This window comes from Barbus barbus (genome assembly GCF_936440315.1).
Source record: "Barbus barbus genome assembly, chromosome: 22".
In the NCBI taxonomy this organism is placed as follows: domain Eukaryota; kingdom Metazoa; phylum Chordata; class Actinopteri; order Cypriniformes; family Cyprinidae; genus Barbus; species Barbus barbus.
Genome location: NC_136750.1, coordinates 30,696,410 through 30,722,756, shown reverse-complemented (window position 1 = coordinate 30,722,756; position 26,347 = coordinate 30,696,410). Strand labels below are relative to the sequence as shown.

Below are 26,347 nucleotides of genomic sequence, written 5' to 3'. Positions count from 1 at the left end.
CTCACCCATGCAGTTCTTCATCATCATGAACCCGCTCTCGTATCCGGTGAAACAATCGCACCGGAAATCACCAGCTGTGTTCACACACGTGCCGTGACCGCACAGATCAGGAGAGATGCGGCACTCGTCGATATCTGTGAAAACACACACACACACAAACACAGCATAAGACACACACCGATCTACAGCACTTCTAAAAAACTGACATCAGTGGTTCTCAACCAACCAGATACCCTCAATATGAGTTAAAATAAGGCAAAACAAACACATTCAAACAGCTAAAAATCGTGATCTTATTTTATGTTGCTCAGATAAAACCTGCACTGTATATTGTGTAAACAGTGTAAATCGTATAGACTTGAAAAAGTCATAGAAATTCATAAAATACTAAAACTGCAAAGTGTTTTTCTATGATGAACATACATATTACTAGTTTTGCCAAGCTCTCGTCAATATTTTGAGTGAAATATAATAAAATATCCTTATCCTTAAATATCCTTATCCAGTACATCAGGAATAACTGGAAAAGTCATGCTGATTAATTGGTTAAAAAGAAACCTAAAGAACATTCAGCTCTTACAGTGTCTAGAAACCTGAAGTTTATTATTTTAAATACAATTATAATTTTATTTATTTAAATTTCTGGACACTAACAGTTTCTGTAAAAAAAAAAAAAAAAGTTTTTTAATTAAATTTTAAATAAAATAAAATTCTGACTAACAAAATTTGAAAACAAAACTGTCAGATGAATCAGAGAAAACATATCAAATATTGCTGTGGACAATAATGAAACCTGTTGCGAATCACTAATCCAGTCCACCTGCTACTAACCAGCATGACATGGTTGCTTTATTTTAGAGCCACACATGTTCCGTGACATATCAGGACTCATTAGCGATCAGATGCGTGTCTCTGAACCTGGTTTACTGCGTCTGAACTCACCTGTGCAGTTCCTTTCATCAAAGTCCAGAGCGAAGCCGCTGTCGCACCTGCAGCGGAAGCTGCCGATGGTGTTCCTGCAGCGGCCGTTTGTGCACAAGCTGTGGATCATCTTACACTCGTTTATATCTGCGGAGAAACACAACAATGACGAGTCAGGATAACGGCAGTGTGTATTTGTTCCGCACCCATGTTAACGGATTAAAGCGTTCACAGTTGCGTCCGGCAGTGTGTTCCAGGAGCAGTGCATCTGCAGAAGTGCAGAGATCGTTTCCACACCAAGCATATATGTAAATATAAACGTGGATTGACACGGAAATGTAGTAATTACACCATAAATGCATATAATTAAAGTCTACTGTGTTTTACAGTCAACACATATGGCTTTTTGGCTAGGTTTAAAGGAAAAGAGCACTTTTAGATAAAAAAGGCAATAATAGATGGCACTTGTGAAGGTGAACTGAACTGCAGTACACTGAAAATAATTATACTAAATGTTTTTGGTTGCAAAGAATTTATCTTAGTTACATTTAATTTTTTTTAAATGTTGAAAGTTAGTCAAATAAATTTGTTTATTTAAATGTAGCTCAAATAAATTGATTGCAAGCACTTACCTTAAAAAAAATTAGTAAATTCAATGAATAATTTTCTTCAGTGTACTAAAGATTTAAATGCTAAAGAAAAGGCATTAGAGCCGACTGTTTCTGTCAATGGTAAGTTATGTTTGTGATAACGTAAGAAAAGTAGTTTAAATGTTTTGCCACTTGGTTGAGCAACTTAATATATAAATCTAAAAGTAAATGCAAAAGCAAAAAGCATTGAATAACGTGTTGCTTATATTTATTGCGTTTACACGTCTATGAAAGATTGTATTACTGTACGGTGTTAAAAAAATCGCAATGCTGAAAAAGCATTTTCAGTAACAATATCTGGATTCTCTTTTCTTTTTGTATTCTATCTATTTGTTTTCTTATTTATTATACAATTAACAAACAGCAAAAAAGCTTGCTCTATTCTTTTTCTATTCTATCTGTTTTCTTTATTTATTATATAACTAACGTGTACTGTGTTAAGCTAACTGAGACTTGTTATAGCGCTTGCGTATCATTGCTCTTTTGTTGATTTTGTTGATAAGTCGCTTTGGATAAAAGCATCTGCTAAATGACTAAATTTAAATTTGAAATCAAAATAATGGATAAATGTGGTGTTTGTGTTAAGCAGCCACGGATCAGGTCAGGAGCAGACTCTTGTGTGAAAGCTGCTTCTGCACTGCTTGTGTACCACACATGGACTGCATACACACTGCAAACAGAGAATGTGTGAAGCTGGTGTATGTGAATGTATGTATGGATGAGTGTGGCCTGTCTGTCTCGCGCACCTTTCAAGAAGGGTTTGCCGTTGATGAAGTCTCCGCGGTGGGAGAATCCGGGCCGAGGGCAGAGCTGGGCGTAATCGGGCGTTCCTTTCTCCGGACACTCGTCACACTCCGGGCCCCAGGCTACTCCCACGGAGCAGCAGCAGGCGTCCACACGGTGCCGGCCCGGGATCGGAGCGCCGCAGCGCTCGTCCACGTGTGTGAGGTAACACAGCTCCGTCCGCAGGTCTGTATACACACACATTCAGGAAACTGGGAATTTGCATGCAAAACAGACCTTCTCAAAACCATATTCATAATATTCACAGTTAATGCTAATGTCTCTTCATAACCCAAGCGTCTCTGTGTACAGTAGAAACAAAATAGCTTAGAAGTTGCTTTATTTTATATTGATCAGTATTAATTATTTTAGTACTTCAACTAAATCAAAATGAGAAATGTTGCCTAGTTGCAAATAGCTGAAATAATATAAAATAAGAAATCTTATATTATTTGTTTATTTTATTTCAATATGTTTACTTATGTTTATTTATGACAAAATGTGACCCTGGAGCACAAAAGCAGTCATGAGTAACACAGGTATATTTGTAGCAATAGCCAACAATACATTGTATGGATCACAATTATACATTTCTCTTTTATGCCAAAAATCATTAGGATATTAAGATCATGTTCCATGAAGATATATTTTAAGTTTCCTACCACAAATATATCAAAACTTCATTTTTGATTAGTAATATGCATTGCTAAGAACTTCATTTGAACAACTTTAAAGGAGATTTTCTCAATATTTAGATTTTTTTGCTCCCTCAGATTCCAGATTTTCAAATAGTTGTATCTCAGACAAATATTGTCCTATCATAACAAACCATACATCAATGGAAAGATTATTTATTCAGCTGTATAAATGTATAAATCTCAATTTCAAAAATTGACCCCTGTGACTGGTTTTGTACCCCAGGGTCACAAATGTGTTTACCATTTCCCCTTTTATGCATTTTTTCTGTGCCAACATTTTGCAAACACAAATATGAATCTGAAAATTCAAGTCAGAGTAGTTTTACGGGTGATGCACTCATTATAAATGCATTCTGCTGGAGTTTAATGCGTACCAACGCAGGTCCTTCCAGTGGAGTCCACCGTCATCCCGCTGGGACACTGGCAGATGAACGACCCGTCTGTGTTCACACACTTCCCATTGATGCAGACGCCGGGAAACACCTCACACTCGTTCACATCTACACACAGACGTGAAGCAGGTGAATATGAGACTCTGAATGCATGCAGACAGTGATGCGTGATGCGAGATCTCACCCTCACAGACGGTGCCCTTCACTCGCGCGAAACCTTTAGAGCAGAACGGATCTGAAACACACAACACACACCTTTACTCCACATACACCGGCTTACACTAATACAGATTCTGAAAAAAGTCTCTTCTGCTCACCAGGGCTGCATTTATTTGATCATAAATACAGAACAAAATGTAAAATATTGTAATGTAAAACAGCTGTTTTCTATGTGAATATGTGTTAAACTGTAATGTATTTCTGTGATCTGCAGCTGTATTTTCAGCATCATTACTCCAGTCTTCAGTGTCACATGATCTTCAGAAATCATTATAATATACTGATTTACTGCTCAACAAACATTTCTGATTATTATCAATGTTGAAAACAATTGTGCTGCACAATATTTTTGTGGAAATATACTATTATAAATTGTGGGGTATATAAGATTTTAAAAAAATGTATACTTTTATTCATCAAAGATGCATTAAATTGATCAAAAGGGCTAGTAAAGACATTAATAATGTTGCAGTAGATTTCTATTTCAAATAAATGCTGTGAATCCTGAAAAATAAAATGCATCACAGTTTCCACAAAAATATTGTTTTTAATAGATAATAAATCATAATTATTCCAGACTTTTGACCGGCGGTAATGCATGTGTTTGAGGTGTCAGACCTAGTAGGATGGGTAAGTTAGTGGAGGTTAAGTCTCACCTGGTTCACATTTGGCACACGGTGAGCCCCAGGCCTCCCCCAGCGTGGCACAGCAGTGAGACTTCAGCGTCGCTCCGTTAATGTTGATCTCACACTGTCCATTCACCACCTTCAGCCAACATGTGCCCTTAGTGGTCTCTGAAATACACACGCACACATGTAAACACACACACACACACACACGCACACACATGAGGCTTTAACACACACATGTGATGAGTGTGACGGGACAGGAAGTGAACTCACCCACACACAGAGTTCCTGAGCTGTCCAGTGTGCTTCCTGTGGAGCAGAGACACGCGAACGAGCCGGCGCTGTTCTTACACTCGCCGTTCACACACGGGCTACTCAAGCACTCGTCCACGTCTGAACACACACACACACACACACACACACACAGAACATGAGATGTAATTACAGCATGTAAATGCTAAAAAAAAAAATATATATATATTTTATTACACTCAGATTGATTCATAGAAGCAATAAAACAGCAAAAATCTAGTTTAGAATCAAAGCCTGTTGTCACTAAATGAACAGCAGAACGAATCACACAGATTCATTTCCATTTAAATGCATGAATACAGAATAATATGTGACCGTGGAGCACAAACCCAGTCATGAGGGTCAAAATGTTTTGAAATTGAGATTTATACATCATCTGAATAAATAATCTTTCCATTGATGTATGGTTTGATATGACAATATTTGGCTGAGATACAACTATTTGAAAATCTGGAATCTGGAAAATCACCCTTAAAGTTTTTAGCAATGCATATTATTAATCAAAAATGAAGTTTTGAAAAATTTATGGTAAGAAATTTACAAAATATCTTCATGGAACATGATCTTAACTTAATATCCTAATGATTTTTGGCATAAAAGAAAAATTGTTGGCTATTGCTACAAATATACCTGTGCTACTCATGACTGCTTTGTGCTGCAGGGACACATATAGTTCTATTTGTTCTATTTGTCACTGCAACATTTTGAACACTCTGAAAGATGGAGATTCGACGAATCAATATTTTACATTAGTTCCTCAAAATGGAGAATTTGAACTAAACCAAAATTAAAAGCATAAAAAAGTAAAAAAAAATAAATAAATAAAAAGTGTTGAAATAAAACACGTTAACTGAAATAAAATGTAAAAACCTTTTTATTTTAGCTGGTCGGTAACTTTTACTTATTAATTTACTAAAATGATAAACAAAAAATTCTAAAAACTATAAATTAATAAAATTATAAAAATTAATTCAAACTCTACAAATATATAATATATACAAAAATAGTATTTAAAATTTTTTAATTAAACCAGAAAATATAAAAAAATTATTTATCCAAAATATTAATAAAAACTATAATAGTATCTCATTGTATCTGACTAGAACACATCAGATTGAATTATTTTCATTAATTCACACCAAAAGCATAATATACACAGTGACGAAAAAAAACATCAAATATTTTTTACTTATTTTATACTTGAAATATCCCTCAGCAACATTTACAAGTTAGGGTACAAACAAATAACTGAATCAAGTGAATCAAGTTCACAGAAATGAATCAAATTATTTTCAGTTTTCAGCTGAAATTAAACACTATTTAAACACGTCCATCTGATTCTATTCATATACAGTGCCCTCCAACAGTATTGGAACAGTAAGCCCATTTTCCTTTATTTCCTTTATGCATCAGATCCAGATAAAAATACCTGTAAATAAAAGCTGAAATGTTAATCTCTCATCTCATATTCATCTTTTGATGTCAAACCCAAATGTTTCCAGTCTACAGCAAAAATAAAGGAATTGGCCTCACTGTTCCAATACTTTTGGAGGGCACTGTATTATGTAGTTAGTGTGATTTATGTCCTCAGCAGTGTGTGTGTTTGTGTGTGTGAGTGAGACGTGACCCACCTTCACACACCTCTGTCTCGGGCTGGAAGATGAAGCCCTTGGGACAGTGGCAGGTGAAGCTGCCCGGTGTGTTTCTGCACAGGCCGTTCTCACACAGGTGTCTGTTCATCATGCACTCGTCCACATCTGAAACACAGACAAACACACGTGACGCAGACGTCTGCACGCTTCACGCACTAATGTCTGCAGAGATACTGACCCACGCAGGTCTTCCCGCTGATGTCCACCTCAAAGCCCAGGTTACAGTTGCACTTGTACGTTCGGAGCATGTTCTCACACACACCGTTCTGACAGATGTCAGGATCCAGCGCACACTCGTTTATATCTGACACACACACAGAGATTCACATCTAAAAACACTCACGTGAACAAAGCATGGGTGAGTAAGATTTTTTTTTACTTTTTAAGTGTAATTTTAATTGTTTACTTAAATGTTTAAATCTATAGATAGTAATAGTTAATGTAAATTTAACAGTATTATTTATGTAGTTACAACATTTTTAATTATTTGTAATTCATTAGTTAAAATATTTCTTATTTAATATTTTATTATGTCATTTATATTATTTTTAAACATTTGACTATATACACTGTTTTTAGATTTTTGGGTGAAATCTAATCATTTTTTTTATGCATACATCTCTTAAATGTTCATATATATATATAGCGAGAAAGAGAGAGATAGATATGAATAATTAATATAAATGTATAAATAATACAGTTATATAAATTAATATAACTTATGTAATTATAAAATATAATTGTTAATTAATCAAATTTATATATGAATTACTTCCTTATTATAATTTGAATATTATATTTAATTAATATTTAATATTATTTTCATGAAATATGGGTAAACTGTAAAATTAATTAAATTTATAATATATATTATATATATTTATATAATAAAATATATTTTAAACATTACACTTTATAAAACAAAGTAAAATAATATAATAGTTATTACATTTACTAGAATAATCATTAAATCAAATATATAATGGTTTAATAATTAAAATTATTTAATAAATTATCACTGTTTTTATGTTTGGTTGAAATATGACCTGGAAATTTTCTTCACAGTTCTTATATACACACATACATGTTTATTTTATTTGTTACGTGAATTTTACCATATTATTTATACATATATTATAATAATTATCAACTTTAATTATAATATTAAATACAATAATACAACTTCTAAAAATGTTTAACATATAAACATATACAATTATTTATTATTGTTGTTGTTGTTGTTGATATTATATTAAACATATTTAATCATTCACATTATATACATATACATATACATATATATATATATATTAGACGCACCTCTGCCGTCAGTCGTGGTTCCTGGGCCGTGACTGCAGAGAGCCGAAAACTCCGCTGGAACAGAAACACACAATTGAACAATATGTTTGCAGAAGCCAGAGAACTCTAAACATGGCAGCAGTGTGTGTGTGTGTGTGTGTGTTGTGGATGTGTCAGTGCCACCAATTTATTTTTGTGGTGGTTCTGCATTTTGGATTATTTTATTTGACAAATTAGAAGAAAGCAGTTGTTATTGTCTCACATATTTATTCCTGTATGTGTGTGTGTGTGTATACCGGAGTTGAGCGGTGGGCACGGCTGGCATGGCTCTCCGTAGGCGTACTCCACACTGGCGCAGCAGCACTCAGATTTGGTGACGGCGCCGAAGAACGGTCGCACACACTGACCGCGCTTGTATCCTCCGTAACACGTGCTGCGCATGTGTGTGTCTGCATGAGAGCAGAAGAGTCCTCAACGTCGCATTTCAACAACAAAAACATGCCGTGATAAACAGCCATCGACTAAACGACTGCAGAACACCAGATTCAACACTCAGAACAACAAACAAACCTTTACTGAGAACAACAAACAAACCCTTACTGAGAACAACAAACCCTGTGTGTGTGTGAGAGTGTGTGTTTGTGAGAGTGAGTGTGTGTGTGTGAGAGAGTGTGAGAATGTGTGTGTGTGTGTGTGTGTGTGTGTGTGTGTGTGTGTGTGTGAGAGCGAGTGTGTGTGTGTGTGTGTGTGTGTTTGTGAGAGTGAGTGAGTGTGTGTGTGTGTGTTTGTGAGAGTGTGTGTGTGTGTGTGTGTGTGTGCGCGTGTGTGTGTGAGAGTGAGAGAGTGAGTGAGAGTGTGTGTGAGAATGTGTGTGTGTGTGTGTGAGATTTTGTGTGTGTAAGCGGCTGCACTCACCTACGCAGACGCGTCCGTCGAGCCCCACAGCGAGTCCCGGCATACACTCGCAGCGGAACGATCCCTCGGTGTTGACGCAGTGACCGTTCATACACATGCCAGGAACCTCACACTCGTCCACATCTGACACAAACACACACAGAACACACACAACGCTACACACACGTCTGCACACATGATGAGCGTCAACAAAACACCTCAGACCTGATCAGAACCCTCACAGACCATGCAGCTAACAAAAACATTTTGTAGTTCTTTAAATGTTGTTTTAATTGTTTCAAATATGTTTTTCGTGGTTATATGAATGTTAAAGGGACAGTTCACCAAAAAAAGACATTTTGCAGAATGTGGTTAGAATGCAGAAGACCAGATAACACCGAATGAACGTTCTATTAGTTTTACTGGAAGAACTTGCTCCCTGTTATCTGGGATGCTCTTTACTACACAATGAAAATTAACAACAGCAAGTGTCTAAAACACATTAAAGTATCATATATGACTCGTGTGAAAATGAGTCTGATTTGTGGATCCGCTGGATTCGTCTGCTATTTTCGCACAAGAAAAAGCTGCTAAACATCTGTTCATGAAGTCAAAACTTTAATTTTTGGGTGAACTATTCCTTTAAAGTGAGATCAGTAATACCCATTATTCATCTTGAGCTCAGACTAAAGCTGAGACCAATCAGTGTGATCAACAGTGTGTGTGTGTGGTTTCCTGTGTTCTAGACTTGTTCCTCCTGAGACTATACAAATCATTAATGAGCAAGTACATCATATGCATGACTTCAGATGTGTGTATGTGTGTGTTTTGAGGTTTGTCTGCGCTTCTGAGGCACAAATATGTGAAAAAGTCCTCCCTAAGGTTCTGATTCTGATCTTTGAGTGTGTGATGACTTACTGGTTAGTAAATGTGAGTGCAGGGCTCCAAAATGCGACTAAAATGGTCGCATTGGCAACAATACAAATTTACTCCCTTTGTAAAATTTGCATCCTACGTGCATGTTTTATAACCAGTAGCCTATCGCTTCATTTGTTTTGTTAACGTCATGAAATAAGATGCTTTGTGTGAAAGTTTCACTGAGTGAAAGCGCCAAAATATGAACGGGTAAAGCGAATGTCACATTTCCGCGCCAGAAAAAAATGTCAAAGCCAAAAATATCTGACTTCTTCAAGCAATCCTCATCTCTGTCAAGCACCAGCACGGATGACACACCTGCTAACAAAAAAGCAGGCTCCAGCAGCTGTGCCAGCACGAGCGAGCTAGAGAACGCCAGAGACACAGGGATTCATCTTTCCGCATCAATGAACACCGTGCCGAAAGACATTTCAAAACGTCCTGGATTCAGGAGCTTTCTTGGCTGAGGTATGATCACGAGACACAAAAAAATGTGACTTTTGTTCAAGAGCGGGCAAAGAAATAGCGGGGAAAACGGAGTTCATTACAGGAACTAACCATTTCAAAAAAGAGACTGTGAGAAAACACGGGGACAGTCACAAGCAGAAAAATGCACTTGATCACATAATCGCGAAGAATGCTCCACAGACTACACCGTTAGCACGTGCAGTTTCTCGTGCATGCGAGCTGCGGGATGAAAAGGAATGAAGGAGTTAAAAATGAAATTTAACACAGCCTATATGATTGAGCTGCCGTTCAATAAATTTAGTTCACAGATATTATTAATGAGAAAAAACGGACTTGATGTGAGCAAAACGTATGATAACGACACATCTTGTGCTGAGTTTGTAGGATGCATTGCAGATGAGATCAAAGAACAAGCACTGACAGACGCACAGACAGCTAATTACATCTCCATTATCACTGACTGTGGCACAGACGTTTCTGCGAAAGACAACGTTATTGCATACTGCAGGCACATTTCTGCAGGTGTGGCAGTGAACAGGTTTATCTGAGCTTGAACACTGCCATGCACATGGAGTATTAGATAAAATAAAATGCTTGTTGTAAACAGATCATTATTGGTGGCAGAAGAAGATTACTGCATTTGGAGCAGATGGGGCTGCCGTTAACATGGGTGCTCGAGGAGGAGTAGGTGCTCTCTTAAGAGAAGAAATAGGACAGCACATTCTTTCCTTTCACTGTATGCCACATGGAATTAGCCATGCTGGATGTTCAGAAGTCTGTTCCAATGATTGAAAATGTCTATGACTTGCTACAGCTAATATGGAAAACATACAATTTTAGCCCCAAAAGCAAGCGTGAGTTGAAAGCCACTGGTATGGAGTTAGGCTGTGCCATACGAACACCTTCTGCTGTGAAGACCCAGCGCTGGCTGCCTCACATTTACAGAGCCCTTTCTGTTTTTCTTGCATCTGATCAGACTGCAGGCCAGGGCCAATATACAGCTGCGCACTTCCACATGCAACACCTTGCTGCCTCATCCAAAAACACTGAAATAACAGGAAGAGCAAAACACAGCTCACAACAAATGGAAAAGTTGCCTTTTGTGGGGTTTTGTCACTTTCTCCATGACCTGTTTGGAGAAATCTCAAAGTTGGAGTCTTGTGCTTCACTCGCTTATTCTACCTCAGGCTAAAGCAGCTATTGATTCCTGTGTGTGTACAATCAAGGGAGAAATGGAAAGTTGGAGGAATTTCTCAGTCGCACAAACTTAAATTCAGTTTCTCAGCATGAAAATGTGGTGCAGCAGGACAAAGCCCAAAGAGAAAAACAGACCAGAATGCAGAAAAAAGCAGCCTCATCTACGTGGGCATTTCCTTTCAAAACATATAGCTGAAAGGCTGTGATCTCCAAGGTTTCAGTGAAGAACTAAACCACCTCATTGATGAAACTGTAGACATTACAGTTAAGGAGCTTGAAAGGAGGTTTGAAATAATGAGAGACAACACACAGCACAAAAACACACAAGACAGAGATCATTCAATGCTTCTCAATCTTTTGTCATGATTCTTGGCCAGACGACATCTACACTTTTGGGGTAAATGAAATTGCCACACTGCTGAAATGATATCAAGACATCTTGCTGAAAAATGGATGTGACATCAGTGCTGTACAGGCAGAATGGAGATTGCTGAAAACCCTTGTAAAAGGACAGTTTTCAGATAAATCCTATTGCAGCTTGTGGGAAGTCCTACTAACAAAAGAGCCCTACTGCACAGATTTCCAGAATGTTTTGCATCTAGTTGAGATAATGCTTGTCCTACCAATTTCGGCTGCTCAGTATGAACGTGGCTTTTCAGCTCAAAACAGGATACAATCTAAAGTACGCAATTCACTTCATGTGTCAACCTTGGAAGATTTGATCAGGACCAGCACTGAAGGCCCATCACTTGAACAGTTTGATCCTGAATCATGTGTCAAACGCTGGCTTTCTACAAAAAAGAAGAGGAGACGGCCAAACTACACTCTGTGGCCAAGTGATATGGACATAATCATGGTCAGTGGCAGTGGCTCAGATTCTGCGTAAAAAACATTTATTTGACTGTATATAGTTCATAAGTTGGAAGTGACATTCAGTTCCCAAATAAGCTTCAGTTCCCAGAACATTCACAAGATGAAAATGCTGAAACTGTAAGAAGAGGAGCAACATGCACACAACAGGGTGACTAAAATTAAGTGCATTATGTGGCTCTTAAAAAAATTATTTGGCACCTGTTTTTTTCCCCTATAGGAGCCAATGGCTCCTTAATTGATTTTTTTGTTTGGAGCCCTGTAGTGTGTGTGTGTGTGTGTGTGTGTGTGTTCACTTACCCACACAGAATCTTCCAGTACCATCTAACAAGTATCCAGGTTTGCAGATGCACTTGAAGCTGCCGTCCTCATTGATGCACATGCCATTCAGACAGATATTTCTTATCAAACACTCATCAGTGTCTGCAACACACACACACACACACAACAACCAAAACACTTCAACAGAGTTCATACATAAATCTCCTCGTGCACAAATCTTATTTTAGCAGAGTTGTTTGTGTTGCACACCATAGAAGACAATGTTAGCATCCATTCATTTTAATTGTTGGAGAAAACTGGTTAATTTTAAGCTTTTTTGTGCTATTTTCATCTTCCGGGTTTAAAATCTACATCATGTTGACATGACGTTGCAAAGGACTATAGTACATCAATGATTATTCAAGAGACTGCGTGTTCTTATCCTATGAGAAGACGCTTCGCTTTATTATTCAGCATGTGTTGACTCCAAAATCACATACATTAACTGAGAGAAGCATTCATGGATCAAAAGAGAATGTTTGTTTTTGCTTTGTAATAAGAGTTCGGCACAAACACGATTCATTCACTTAGTGAGTATAACTGTTTTTACAGCTCCTGACACAACCCGTCAAAAAAAGGCTTATATAAACGCCACAGAATAAGCCTTAAAAGATATCAGCGGCCACGCCCACAACAATTATTATTCAAATTATATATTTTAGCACATTAAAAGATATACATATATAATAATACATTCTATTGTCCTGTAAAAAATAAAAAGTAGCATTTAATAATCATGATAACAATATAATATAATATAATAAAGTACTATAATATATTATAGTAAAGAATATAGAATTGTTATTATTATTGGAGTACCTGCCAAAAGTTTGTAAAGATTACAATTATGAATTATTTTGACTTAAAAATTCTGCTCATCAAGGCTGAATTTATTTGATCAAAATAAAGTAAAAAAAAAAAAATGCAATTTTGTGATGTATTGTGTAAAAAAGTTTTCAATTTTAATATATTATAAAATGTAATGTTATTCCTGTGACGCAATGCAGAATTTTCTTCATCATTACTCCAGTTTCAGTGTCACATGATCTTATAGAAATCATTACAATTTATTTGACTCTCAAGAAACATTCAATGTTGAAAATAATTTTGCTGCTTGTGTGGAAATGGTGAAACTTTAAATTTCAGGATATAAATATAAAGTTTAACGAACAAAGCATTTATTTGCAATTATCAAATATATTAATTAAATCTGTTAATGCATTTATTAAATAGAAATAAAAAAGCAGAGCGCAGCAAGCACTAACAGTGAAACGAACTATAAACAGTACTGTAACAGCAGACATGTAGTTTTGTGTTTTGAGTTTTTAAAAGCAAATTTTGCATCCCATGACCCCTTTAATAGTTGAAAATAAAGACGACTAGTCTAGTTTCTGTCATTATTGAATGCATTCAACTGCAGTGCATCGTGGGACGTCTCACCTTGGCAGTTTCTTCCGTCAGTGGAGATCTCGAAGCCGGCGTTGCACACGCAGTGGAAGCTGCCCTCCGTGTTGACGCAGCGGCCGTTGTTGCAGATGCGACCGTTGGCCACACACTCATCCAGATCTGCAGAGAACATGCAGAAGTGAGCGTGTGCATGTGTCACGTATGGGGCCCCAACACTAGGGACGCAACAATTAACCACGAGCCGGTTGAAAAAAAGCGATTCAAATATGTGACGATTCAAATCGGTCGAGATGCTAAACAAATCGCGATTCAATTAGAGGCAGGAGTTTTTATGAAAGTATGTCTGAGGGGAACTTACTGTCTTTAGAAAAGTATTTTTTCTTTTCATCTTGCCTCTGTATAATGCATATTAAAGCTCGTCTGCTGTTTCTGTTTCATGCAGATATTTTTTTTATGTATAGTTTCACAAAACTGAAGTCAGACCATTCTGTTTTTGCTTCAAATTTCGAAATGATACAGTCTAATTTAGATTATAAACTGCTCATGTTGCACGTATGCAGCATCTTTGTTTGGATCATGATTAAAATGCAGTGGTTGCCTCTAATTTTAAATGGAAAGAGCACAGACAAAGCCTTATTTTGTTTATATTTTTTTATTTGATTTGGGGCTTGTTTTCAAATTTCATTTAGTTTTGTTATTTACATTTACATTATATTTACATTTAGTTATTTAGCAGATGCTTTTATCCAAAGCGACTTACAAATGAGGACAACAGAAGCAATCAAAACCAACAAAAGAGCAATGATACACAAGTGTTATATTAGTATATTATTATAGTGTTATATATCAATTTCACAAAGAAACGTGCAGCATTTTGTCCAAGCAATAATAAAAGGACTCATTTTTCTTAAATCTCATTTTGTTAAAAAAAAAACGTGAATCGAATCATGAGTTGAGTTCCCTACCCAACACAATAACTCTAACCCTTATTTTGCTCACTCTCTCTCTCTCTCATAGGTCAGGCCTCTACAGTGTGACCATTTTTTAAAAGTGCTGCGTGCTTTCCAGACAGAAACTGCTGCACACAGGCTGAATGTGAATATAAGTCTCTGTATCCAGTCGCTAAGAGCAGATGGCACTTTATATGGAAAAGCTGAATTACAGCTGTTTCCCGTAAACTCCGTATTGCGATTAAGAGCACTTCCTTTAGGTATTACATGGAGTGAAGATGAAAACAAAATGCCATCGAATCATTTCTGAAGACAGTCAGAACCTTCAGCGGTACATTCATATAATTAATTCATTCATTTGTATAATTCCCTTAGCACTCTTTTAAAACCTCCCAGCTTTTCTGCCCTATTTTCACTCAAAACGAAACTCTGCTGCTGTGTGCACCTGAGACTGTTACTGAAAACTCTGCTTTATCCTGAACAGTATTTATTTATCATGAGTTGTTCGGATCGCGGTAATCGAATACGGTTTTAATGATAATACTAACCGTGGGGAATTTTAACTGGTAAAACTGGTAATCGTTACATCCCTACTACACACATACTGAAGCGTCTGCCGCCTCAATATATGAGGACGTAAATACATGAAGAAAATCTCCAGAACTGCTCTGAGTTTCTTCATGAGAATTGAACTGTTTCTTTTGAGTAAAACTAGCATCATATCATACACACACGGAAATTTAAATGTATTCACGGCAACCCCTCAAAATAAAAGTTTGGTTTAACTTGGAAGACACTGTGGCAGAAATATATTACTATTGTTCAGCAGAATATACATAATACTGCTACTAAAATTATTAAAACCTATTTTTTTAAAGGAACAATCATACAATATTTCTTAAATGTTTTAATTGTAATTGTAAATTGCTGAAAAATTTAATTTGTTTAATTTTCATTAACAAAAAAATACCTTAAATTTATGTTTTATGCCTTCATTTGATAACCAAAAAAATGTAAATACACAACATAGAATTTCTGAAGAAAAAAAAAACATTTCATAAGCATGTAAGAATAATGAAACTTGTTTTATGCATTTAAATAATTAGACATGCTAAAACACAGAATTTGGTAACAATAAAGCAGAAGGTGGGAAAAAATAAAACATTTCATAGGGCCCTTTTGTTAAACTAAAAAAAAAAAGATGTTAAATTGTTTAGGTTTAATGATTTTTATTAATTAGACAAAAATGCAATCCAGAAAAATTCAAACAGAAAAAAATGGAATTTAAAAAATAAAATAAAACAGAATTTGGAGGGGAAAAAAACTAAACGGGTTTAATAGGGCCCAATACACGCTGGAGCATTTGCCTAATATGTTTTGCCAATATCAGATGGGGCCCCCTGCTTCCCCGGGGCCCTAAGCGGCCGTTTACCTGGCTTATTGGTTAAGTCGACCCCTGGTCACGTGTGTGTTTGCGTGCGTTTACCTCGACACTCGGTCCTGGTGGCCGTGCTCTGGAATCCAGTGGGACACTGGCAGTAATAGGATCCGGGTGTGTTCACACACTCTCCGTTCACACAAGGGTTCCGCTCACACTCGTTAGCATCTAAACACACACACAACATGTGATCAAACGCTCACCGCAGACACCTTCCAAACGTCTGACATCAGGCGACACACTGACCGATGCACTCGCCACGGCCGTCCAGCCGGTAGCCCATGTTGCACTCGCAGCGGTAGCTGCCCGGCGTCGGCACGCACCGGCCGTTGATGCACAGGTTACGAAACGCCTCGCACATGTTCCTGATGCTGACATTCTGAGGCAGGATGACTGAGAGAGAGAGAGAGAGAGAGAGAGACGGGAAAACGTCAGACTCAGAGTCTCAACACTGTGACACATGTATGGAGAAAAGCTGAGAAATTTGATAAACTAGTTTGATCAGCCTCTCAAAGTCTCGAAACCAGCAGCTCTCAACCAGGATTCACACGGTCGAGAAAAACCTGGATATATGTTATTATAGTTTAGTGTCATAAAAAAAACATTTTGGTTATTTGAAATAAATAATAAAATAACTTTTTATTTCAGCTAATTGTCAAGGCAACATTTCTTATTTTTAATTTGACTTGATGTACTAAAAAACCTCAAACTATTAAATATTAATAAACTAGTACAGACATAAAAAACTACTAAAACTGACAAAAAATATTACAAAAATTTTAACTAAAGCTTAAAAGAAATCAGAAAACAAAAATATAAACTGATTAAAATTAATAATAAAAAACTTTTTTTTATTTTTTTATTTTAATTTAACTTGATGTACTAAAATAACTAAATAACTAACTATTATAAATAAAAATTATTAAACTAGTATAGACATAAAAAAACTACTAAAACTGACAAAAACAATACTAAAACTTTAAAGCTTAAATGGAATCAGAAAATATAAAAATAAAAACATTCAAATTAATAATAAAAAAATATAATGTCTCAACTCTCAATTATAATAAAATATCACTGATATGAGGAAGCATCATTTTAAAGGATTTCTAGACATTGAAACATCATGGACATTTTTCAGATCTTGAAAGGCCTTGGGAATTTATTATGAATTTACAATTTTCTAGTCATGCCATGTTGTAAAGTATCTTATAAGGCAGAAATTGTGAGTAAACTGAAAACATAGTGCATATCCGAATCATTCAAATGTGCATTGGATAAAAATTATGCAAGTTTGATTAGAGTGCGGGATTCATGCATTTTTAGAGTTAATATTTATCAAGCAAATCATGAACAACTGGAAAAAGTCACTGGTTAAAAAAAGAGCAGGATCCCTGAAAAACATTCAGATTCTAGAACCTTTATTTTAGTTACGTAGGCTTATTTTAATCTATCAACACTCATAGTTTCAGTAAATTAAAAAAAGAAAAAGTAAACAAAACAAAAAAAAGAATGATCAAACACATTTTAACTCATCAGTTTAAGTACAAGGAAGTAAACAGGTAGTGAGGCGTGTCTTTGCTCTTAACAGCCCTTGAATTGTGTGTATTACCAGTTCTGATGGTGAAGGAGGGAAGGTAAACAGATGTGGGCGGCACAGGTATTGGATCACGTGGGTAAGGATCTCGTGGGTCATCGGGAAAACCCGGACCAGGACGAGGAACAATACCAGGACCAGGACCCGGAATCGGACCCGGACCAGGAACCGGAATCAGATCTGGTCTGTCTGGATTAGGAACCGTGTGACCATACAGACAGAGTCTCTGATACTCCTCTGAGTGGGGAGAGAGAGAGAGAGAGTATTATTCAGTTTTATATTCATTTTCCATTCATATTATTCAGTTTGTTAGTTAGAGTGAAGATGATTACAATTCCTGTAGGAAAGGGAAGTGGTGTGTGGCCAAGTATGGTGATCCATACTCAGAATTTGTGCTCTGCATTTAACCCATCCAAGTGCACACACACAGTATAGTGAACACACACCTGGAGCAGTGGGCAGCCAATGATGCGGCGCCCGGGGAGCAAGTTGGGGGTTCGGTGCCTTGCTCAAGGGTCTCACCTCAGTCGTGGTATTGAGGGTGGAGAGAGTGTTGGTTATTCACTCCCCCACCTACAATCCCTGCCGGACCTGAGACTCGAACCCACGACCTTCGGGTTACAAGTCCAACTCTCTATCCATTAGGCCACGACTGCCCCGACTGTACCATAATAATTAGGGCTGCAACAAACGATTATTTTGATAATCAATTCATCTAAGGATTATTAGAACGATTAATCGACTAATCGTCGATTATTTCACTGATTAATCAGTAAACTTTGATTGATTATTCAGCTTTTGGGGAAGTCGTGGCCTAATGGTTAGAGAGTCGGACTCGTAATCGAAAGGTTGCGGGTTCGAGTCCCCGGCGGGAAGGAATTGTAGGTGGGGGGAGTGAATGTCCAGCGCTCTCTCCACCCTCAATACCACGACTGAGGTGCCCTTGAGCAAGGCACCGAACCCCCAACTGCTCCCCGGGCGCCGCAGCATAAATGACTGCCCACTGCTCCGGGTGTGTGTTCACGGTGTGTGTGTGTGTGTGTGCGTGTGTGCATTTGTTCACTACTCACTGCTGTGTGTGTGCACTTGGATGGGTTAAACGCAGAGCACCAATTTCGAGTATGGGTCACCATACTTGACAATACGTCACGACTTTACTTACTTTTACTTACTTTACTTTACTTTTGCAATTAGTTAGAATGTCGAGTCATACATATTTTAACAAATAACTGTAATCACAGGTAATCAAAAGAGTCCTGAGCTAAATCAAGCTTTGATCTCTGCAAACCAAACTATCACTTAAATTAAATATTTTTACACCACTAATAAAAAGATTATATCATTAGCTAGCTCCATACTGGAGAGCTGATTTCAGTCAAGTTGTAACTCTAACTGAAAGCGACACTGACTCTGGTTTTTCATGTTTAATACTGTAAAGCTGCTTGATTTAAGGCTATCTATTGCATAAAGTACTATATAAATAAGTATGGCATGACTGGACTTTACCGGAGTACCGAACTGGTAAAAAAAAATCAACATCACCGTAATCAGATGCTTTCTTAACTGCTGCTTTCACACCAATGTTAGTTTTGTTGTGTTTATTTCGTTATTAAAAGGAAAGCATGCAGCATATATTTACATATTCATCCAAATACTCTCAGCAGCTTCAGGTTCGGCTGCGTTTGCTCTGAAGTGTGTGTGTGTGTCTCTTCTTCTCTTGAATTGCATCCAGAAGGGCTGAATTACAGTCTTGTGCAACAGCGTCACACTGGCTCTTACATGAGATAAAACGACTACTTGACAATAAAAATACTTGTCGACAATGTTTTTTTTTGTCGATGTTGTTGATAGCGTTGACTAAGCGTTTCAGCCCTAATAATAATAGTTATTTACTATCTGTTTTTGTCTTTTATAGTGCTTGTTCAAAATACTATTTCAATTGTTCAGCTGTTCTTGGCTGTTTTCCACGTCATTTAAATAAAAAAACGAATATAAAGCTGATAAATAAAGCAGTTTGAATTGAACTGAGAAACTGAGAGAGCGATGAATTCTCATCCTCACCTGTTCCACGGATGGGACACATCTCTGGGACGGTGGATCCGGACCAGCATCCTCTGTTCTCGCAGCAGCACTGGCTCTTGGACATACGCTGGGGCAGCAGGCTAGCACAGCGTCCGCTCACGATGTTAGCGTAGCAGAAGCCTGTCCGGGCGTCTGGAGCGGAGCACACAAACACAGGATGCTGCATGAGCTACCATCATCTAATGCAGTCACACAACAAGATTCACTAATGGAATGAGTTTATATATCTGCAAACAGCATTTCACAAACTCAACCTCATTCACAATCACAAAATACTATTTGCAAATGAAAAACAATTAAAATGCATAAGCGTGTTTGCACGTTTCTCAATGTTTCTGCATGTAGAATCTGATTTGCAAATGATCATGTGTGCATATTATGATCGGCTGGGTTAAAACCCCACATCTGACTGGCTAAAGAGAACATCTGTTTAAAAAAACACTTGTGAATCGGTGACACAAATACACATCCTTTAGTGATGCACAAACACACATCTACCCAGCTAAGTTATGATCAACCGTTAATAGAACGTTTGTTCAGAGTTATCCGGCCTTTAATAAAGCTTTTAAAATGTTAAACATTAAAACATTATTTATACATCATTCATGGAATGATTTTTCCTGAAACATTCTAATGATTTTTTTAAATGTTGCTACTTTTACATTGACAAGTAACGTTTCTTTAATGTTTGTAAAAATGATACAATGGAATGTTACCTTAACATTCTCATAAAAAAATGTGTTTTTAAAAACTGGATGTTTTGAATATTCATAGAACTTTCAGAAATAATGTTTCACAGCTTAAACGTTCTTAGAGCATATTTTTGTTAGCTGGGTACATGCGTATGTCACCTTGCATTGGGTTACGTGGCCACACACACACACACACACAGACGCGCACACACATATACACACACACACACTCGCAGTGTGACGGTGCAGTCTGCATAATGACAGAGCATCTCCAGCTGCAGGAATAATATGAGGGAGCGAGCGGAGCAAATCGCGATGATGGAGGAGAAAAGAGGGATGTTTGGCTCAGGAAACGTTTGGAGTGGATCGAGTCATAGCGCACATTCCTTCCACACAAACACAGCCAACACACATCAGCTGAAGACCACTGACCCACTTACACACACACTCACAGAGGATGGAAGGCCTCACACACAAACGCTTATTTTTACAGTTTCATGTAATTCATCAGCTTCAGCTGAATGTGCTTCACTGGCCTGATGAATAACTGTACATGTTCTGCCACAGTCAGATCAAGTCAAATTATATTCAAAACCGGTTAACTGGATCAGGAGCCATTAAATCATAAACATGAAAAAAATATGATAAATCATTTTAATCAAATCAAATAAAAATTAATCAAAATAAAATACTTCATAAAATGATTGAAGCCCTATAAATGGCAAAAACGAATAAATGATTTTAAAAACAGCTAAAAATTACATTTATAGAAATGTAAAATAAAACAAATGATTTCACAAATAACAATAATCCAAATACACAAAACATTTAATTAAAAAGTAAAATTAAAACAACTGTTTTAAAAATAAGGCTAATCAAAATAAAGCACTTACTAAAATTAATTAAACTATATAAATGCAAAATTAAAATAAATATATGATTTTAAAAATTAAAAAAATCCAAATGAAACACTTAAAACATAACAAAAACAACTATAATTACTATAAAATAAAACACTTACTAACAAAGATTTATTAATTTATGTTGCATGTCATGTCAGAAACTGTTAACATGCAAATGTGCTACTAAATTATTGAAATAATAACTTTGAGACTTCAAAGAAATATTTTAGGTTTGGCTGACAAAATTTTTTTTGTAAATCCTTAAACGACAATATTTTATTTTTATTTATTTTATTTAGTTTTGATGAGAAAAACACGCAGGATATGGTTTTCTTGCGGTCAACTGATGAGATGGTGTAAAATGAGTGTTTCATTTCAGATCTGAATGTGAGTTTACACTGGATTTTGAAGGATCTACTGCTCTGCTCCTTTAGGATTTTATTACAACTTTAAATCTGAAAATTAAGAAAATGTGAATAGTTTCTCTGCAAACACACACGGAGGAAACACGTAGAGCAGGAAGCAGACAGGAGGAGAGGTTAATACATCAGACTGTGATGGTGAGAGTGGGCCGGACTCACCGATGCAGCGCGAGCCGTCCAGCGCCGTGTCGAAGCCCACCGGACACCTGCAGAAGTAGCTGCCGATGGTGTTGGAGCACTGACCTCCACTGCACAGACCTGGGATCTGAGAGCACTCGTCGATGTCTGAGAGACACAAAACCCATCAGATTATCACGCTTAAACCAGCCACTACAGTACAAACCGCTTCACCCTCAAAACCAGACTTGTGACGTTAACGGTCCAAGAAAATCATACTAATCAAAGCCATAGTGCAACTACTTACCTGAAACCCATGTGATGATCTTCTGGATAATGATAAGGGATGGGTACCAAGAACCGGTATTTTTTTATTTTTATTGACTGGTACGTAATTGGGTCAATACCGGACTACCGATAAGCTTCAGGACAAGTGATACTGTTATCGATACTTGCGTTGTTTTATCTCCCTATACTTCCGTTGTTTTATCTCCGTATACTGGGGAAGTCGTGGCCTAATGGTTAGAGAGTCGGACTCGTAATCCAAAGGTTGCGTGTTCGAGTCTCGGGCCGGCAAGGCACCGAACCCCCAACTGCTCCCCAAGCGCCGCAGCATAAACGACGACGTTTGCTTGACGTGCGTGTGATATCCACGGTTTAAAACAACTTGAGAGTAAATGACACAATTTTCATTTTTGGATGAACTATTCCTTTAATGTTAATAAAATAAAACACAAAGAGAAAAATAACTCACTGCTCTTGACTGAAGAACTTTAATACAGTTGCTAAAATTCAGCAGCAATAAAATAACTTGAAATTTTCAACAACTTTTCACAATTTTTTTTGCACCAAATAGTATCGATAACAGTACTGACAAATACCGGTATCAATAAGCAGCATCGGTATCGATAAAATGTAAACGATGCCCATCCCTAATAATGACTGCAGTAGTAATTGATATCTACACTACTTGAGGTCGGTAAGATTTTTTTAAGGTTTCTAAAAGGAGTCTCTTACACTCAGCAATGGATGCTCTGCAGTGAATGGGTGCCGTCAGAATGAGAGTCCAAACAGCTGATAAAAACATCACAATAATCCACACCACTCCAGTCCATCAGTTAACATCTGGAGAAGACAAAAACTGAAACTAATCCAGCATTAAGACATTTTTAACTAAAATCCGATTCCATAATCCATAATAACGTTTCCTCCAGTGAAAAAGTGTTCTGGTCTGAATCAGGAGAGAAATCTGCAGATCAAGCAGCGTTTACAAGACAAAACAGCTCTAAACAAATATGTGGCTGGATTTTGATGTGAGAGACAACAGGAGATGCACTTTTTCACTGGAGGAAGTGTTATTATGAATTATGGACTCGTATTTTAGTTACAAATGTCTTAATGCTGGATGTGTTTCAGCTTTTGTCTTCTCCAGATGTTAACTGATGGACTGGAGTGGTGTGGATTACTTGTGGATTATTGTGATGTTTTTATCAGATGTTTGGACTCTCATTCTGATGGCACCCATTCACTGCTGAGCAACATTTCTCCAAATCTGATGGTGATCTGAGGGTGAGTTTTTAGAAACACTCAACAAGCTAATTTGGAATCCCAAATCAAATCTCAAGTCAAATTTTTTTAACTTGAGATTCCCAAACTACTAAAGAGCAACGGGCCATCATCTACACAACCCTGTTTGAAGGGGTTTTGCTGTGTGATGTGAATTATTGAGCAATACGAATGTCAGATTTACTGTCAGACGACTGACCGCAGCATCTCTGCAGTGAAATACGACTTGACTAATAATGGACAGCAGTCTGAGTTTGGCTCTCGCTCGGGTGCTTTCCAGAGCTCTGGGCCGTTATTTCTGGGTGCGGGTCTCACACACACACACACACACAAATGCAAGCTTCTGCTTTAAAGAGTCTCACTCCAGTTCAGTAACGACCCGTTTGATCGAACGCAAGTAAAAATAAAACCTTTCTGCCCTGCTGTAAACACATCGAAGCAGCCAGACTCTCTCTGTCTGTCCTATAAACACGTCTGAAAGAGTCGACTCGAGATAATAACAGAAGCTTCAGACTCGCTGTCTAAACAAACTCACGCTAATGCGGCTCTCTAAGTAATGTCAGACCACCAGAGAACCAGCACATAGTCTTCTATGATCATCATCATCCATATACATAAATTATTAAAATAATGACACTGGAATCTGCACTGAACTGTGGATGGGAGTTCAATTAGATAGAGATTATGTGAGAGTCGTAGATCTACTATCCACATTCATTCGACTGTAAAACATACATGTTTAACTGAAGAGCTGAACTAAACCAGATTAAACCACAAACACACTCACAGCTGAAGACTTTCAATGTTTCATATTGACTGCAGGTTTTGGTTTCTTTCCAACTATCAAAAATATGTTCCAAAAACGTTTGCTAACATTCTCAGCGAGTTGTGAAAATGTTATTTCTGAACACTCAAAACATCTAGTATTTTGAAATGTTCAAAAATATACGAACATTCCATTTTGTAATTTTGCAAAGATCATGAGAATGTTACTTTTGAATGTTCCCTGAACGTTCTAAAAATGTTATTTAAAAACGTTAGACAAAAGCCCAACTAAAACGTTTCAGAAAAACATTCCACGAATGATGAAATAATGTTGTTGTGCTAACATTATAAGGGACTTTTTCTCAGGAAACATCTGAGAACTTCAATGTAAGTCTCTGTTTGTTCTCCATCCGCTAGGAGAAACATCTGAGATGATAAAGAGATCTAATGTGTGTAGAGACAAATTCCAGCTGCAGAGCTGAACAATGAGTTCTGATGTGTGTGTGTGTGTCATTACCTTCACATTTCTGTGTGATTTCGTTGAACTTGTGTCCAGCAGGGCATTTGCACTCAAATGAGCCCACAGTATTCACACAGTTTCCCCCCTGACAGAGTCCAGGAATGGCCTGGCACTCATCCACATCTGTACACACACACACACACAGAGAGAGAGAGAGAGAGAGAGAGGAAATGCTTTAACAACACAACACAACAGATGCACTCAAATCAGTGTGTATAATTCAAAACAGAACAACATGAGGAGGAAATATCAGCACTCCGGTCTCATGTCGCAACGCTTCTTGTGTATTTGTGAAGCCTGAAAACAAAGCAAAGAGTTAAGACATAAACAAATCATAATCTTTAGACTGTGCTTCATTTCTGTATGGCTAATCAAATGCAAATAAATGAGTGTCATTGATCGTGTCACAGTCAAATGTTCTTCTACCGCATAAATCATACTATTTAAAAAAAAAAAAAAAAAGATACACACACTAGAGTTCAAAAGTTTGAGGTCAGTTTGCTTTTTTTATTTGTTTTTGAAAGAATCTCATCTCACCACGGCTGCATTTATTTGATCAAAAATACAGTAAAAACTGTGAAATGTTTTGTATGTGAATGACTGTTAAAATGTAATTTATTTCTGTGATGCAGCGCTGAATTTTCAGCATTGTTACTCCAGTCTTCAGTGTCACATGAGCCTTCAGAAATCATTCTAATATGCTGATTTACTGCACAAGAAACATTTCTGATTTTTATCAAATGTTGAAAACAGTTGTGCAGCACAATATTTTTGTGGAAACCGTGATACATTTTATTTTCCAGGATTCAAATATAAATAGAAAGTTCTAAAGAACAGCATTTATTTGAACAGAAATATACATTTTGTAACCTTATAAAAGTCTTTACTGTCATATTTGATCAATTTAATGACTCCTTGATGAATAAAAGTGCTTTAAATCTTTTGAACAGTAATGGAGATTGCTAGTGCATTCAGATAATATCCACTGTGATAGTGATACTGTACACACACCTGCATCTCACAAACACACACACAGACAGTGAGGAGCAGGGAAACAAGTAAATAGGGAAGAAATATTAAGGGACAAGATAAAAACTTGATTGATTTGAGGAGAAGTGTGAACCGAGAGAGAGGAGACTAAAGCGAGACGAGCCCACGCTCACCCTCCCAGAGCGACTCAGACAGCCAGACGATAAAAGAATTTACCCAACTGGAGGAATTACAGTCACAGCCAAACCACACACACACACACACACACACACACACCGGAGCCAGTCTGTGACAATACCGGAACAGACCAGCAGAGACCGGCACATCCGGCCCATCTTAGCCCAGCACTTTAGCTTAGATCAACAGGTGCATGACTGAGTGATTTGTTTACAGTCAGTGTGTGTGTGTGTGTGTGTGTGTGTGTGTGTACTGAGTGCTTCACAGTGGATCTGTGTGTTTGTTCTTGATAAGTGTAGATCAGTGTGTATGTGTGTATGTGTGTGTATTGTGGGATCACTGAGGCATGCGTCTATGTGTTCTGACAGTGTGTCCTTTTTTGCATGACTGCGAGCATTCCTTCATTAGAACCAAAACCAATCTGACTCAATTAGAGTGAACTGTCCGTCCATCTGTGTGTGTGTTTGTGTGTGTGTGGACATAAATTTGTATAATGACACAG

The 26,347-nt window shown here is 37.2% G+C and overlaps 1 protein-coding gene across 1 annotated transcript in view; it reads right to left on the bottom strand.

Annotated features, from left to right (window-relative positions):
* The window catches only part of LOC306888389 (fibrillin-1-like), a 92,609-nt gene that overhangs the window by 55,412 nt on the left and 10,850 nt on the right, over positions 1-26,347 (bottom strand). Inside the window, exons 8-27 of the mRNA XM_079446637.1 lie at positions 24,676-24,801; positions 21,870-21,995; positions 19,674-19,826; positions 17,628-17,849; positions 16,262-16,408; positions 16,064-16,183; positions 13,661-13,786; positions 12,200-12,322; positions 8,471-8,593; positions 7,852-8,004; positions 7,577-7,630; positions 6,435-6,560; positions 6,236-6,361; positions 4,566-4,685; positions 4,320-4,457; positions 3,629-3,679; positions 3,427-3,552; positions 2,318-2,542; positions 943-1,068; positions 6-134 (exon numbers count right to left, since the gene is read on the bottom strand). Coding sequence (XP_079302763.1) covers positions 6-134; positions 943-1,068; positions 2,318-2,542; positions 3,427-3,552; positions 3,629-3,679; positions 4,320-4,457; positions 4,566-4,685; positions 6,236-6,361; positions 6,435-6,560; positions 7,577-7,630; positions 7,852-8,004; positions 8,471-8,593; positions 12,200-12,322; positions 13,661-13,786; positions 16,064-16,183; positions 16,262-16,408; positions 17,628-17,849; positions 19,674-19,826; positions 21,870-21,995; positions 24,676-24,801 — 2,640 coding nt within the window. The remainder of the gene's footprint in view (positions 1-5; positions 135-942; positions 1,069-2,317; positions 2,543-3,426; positions 3,553-3,628; positions 3,680-4,319; positions 4,458-4,565; positions 4,686-6,235; positions 6,362-6,434; positions 6,561-7,576; positions 7,631-7,851; positions 8,005-8,470; positions 8,594-12,199; positions 12,323-13,660; positions 13,787-16,063; positions 16,184-16,261; positions 16,409-17,627; positions 17,850-19,673; positions 19,827-21,869; positions 21,996-24,675; positions 24,802-26,347) is intronic.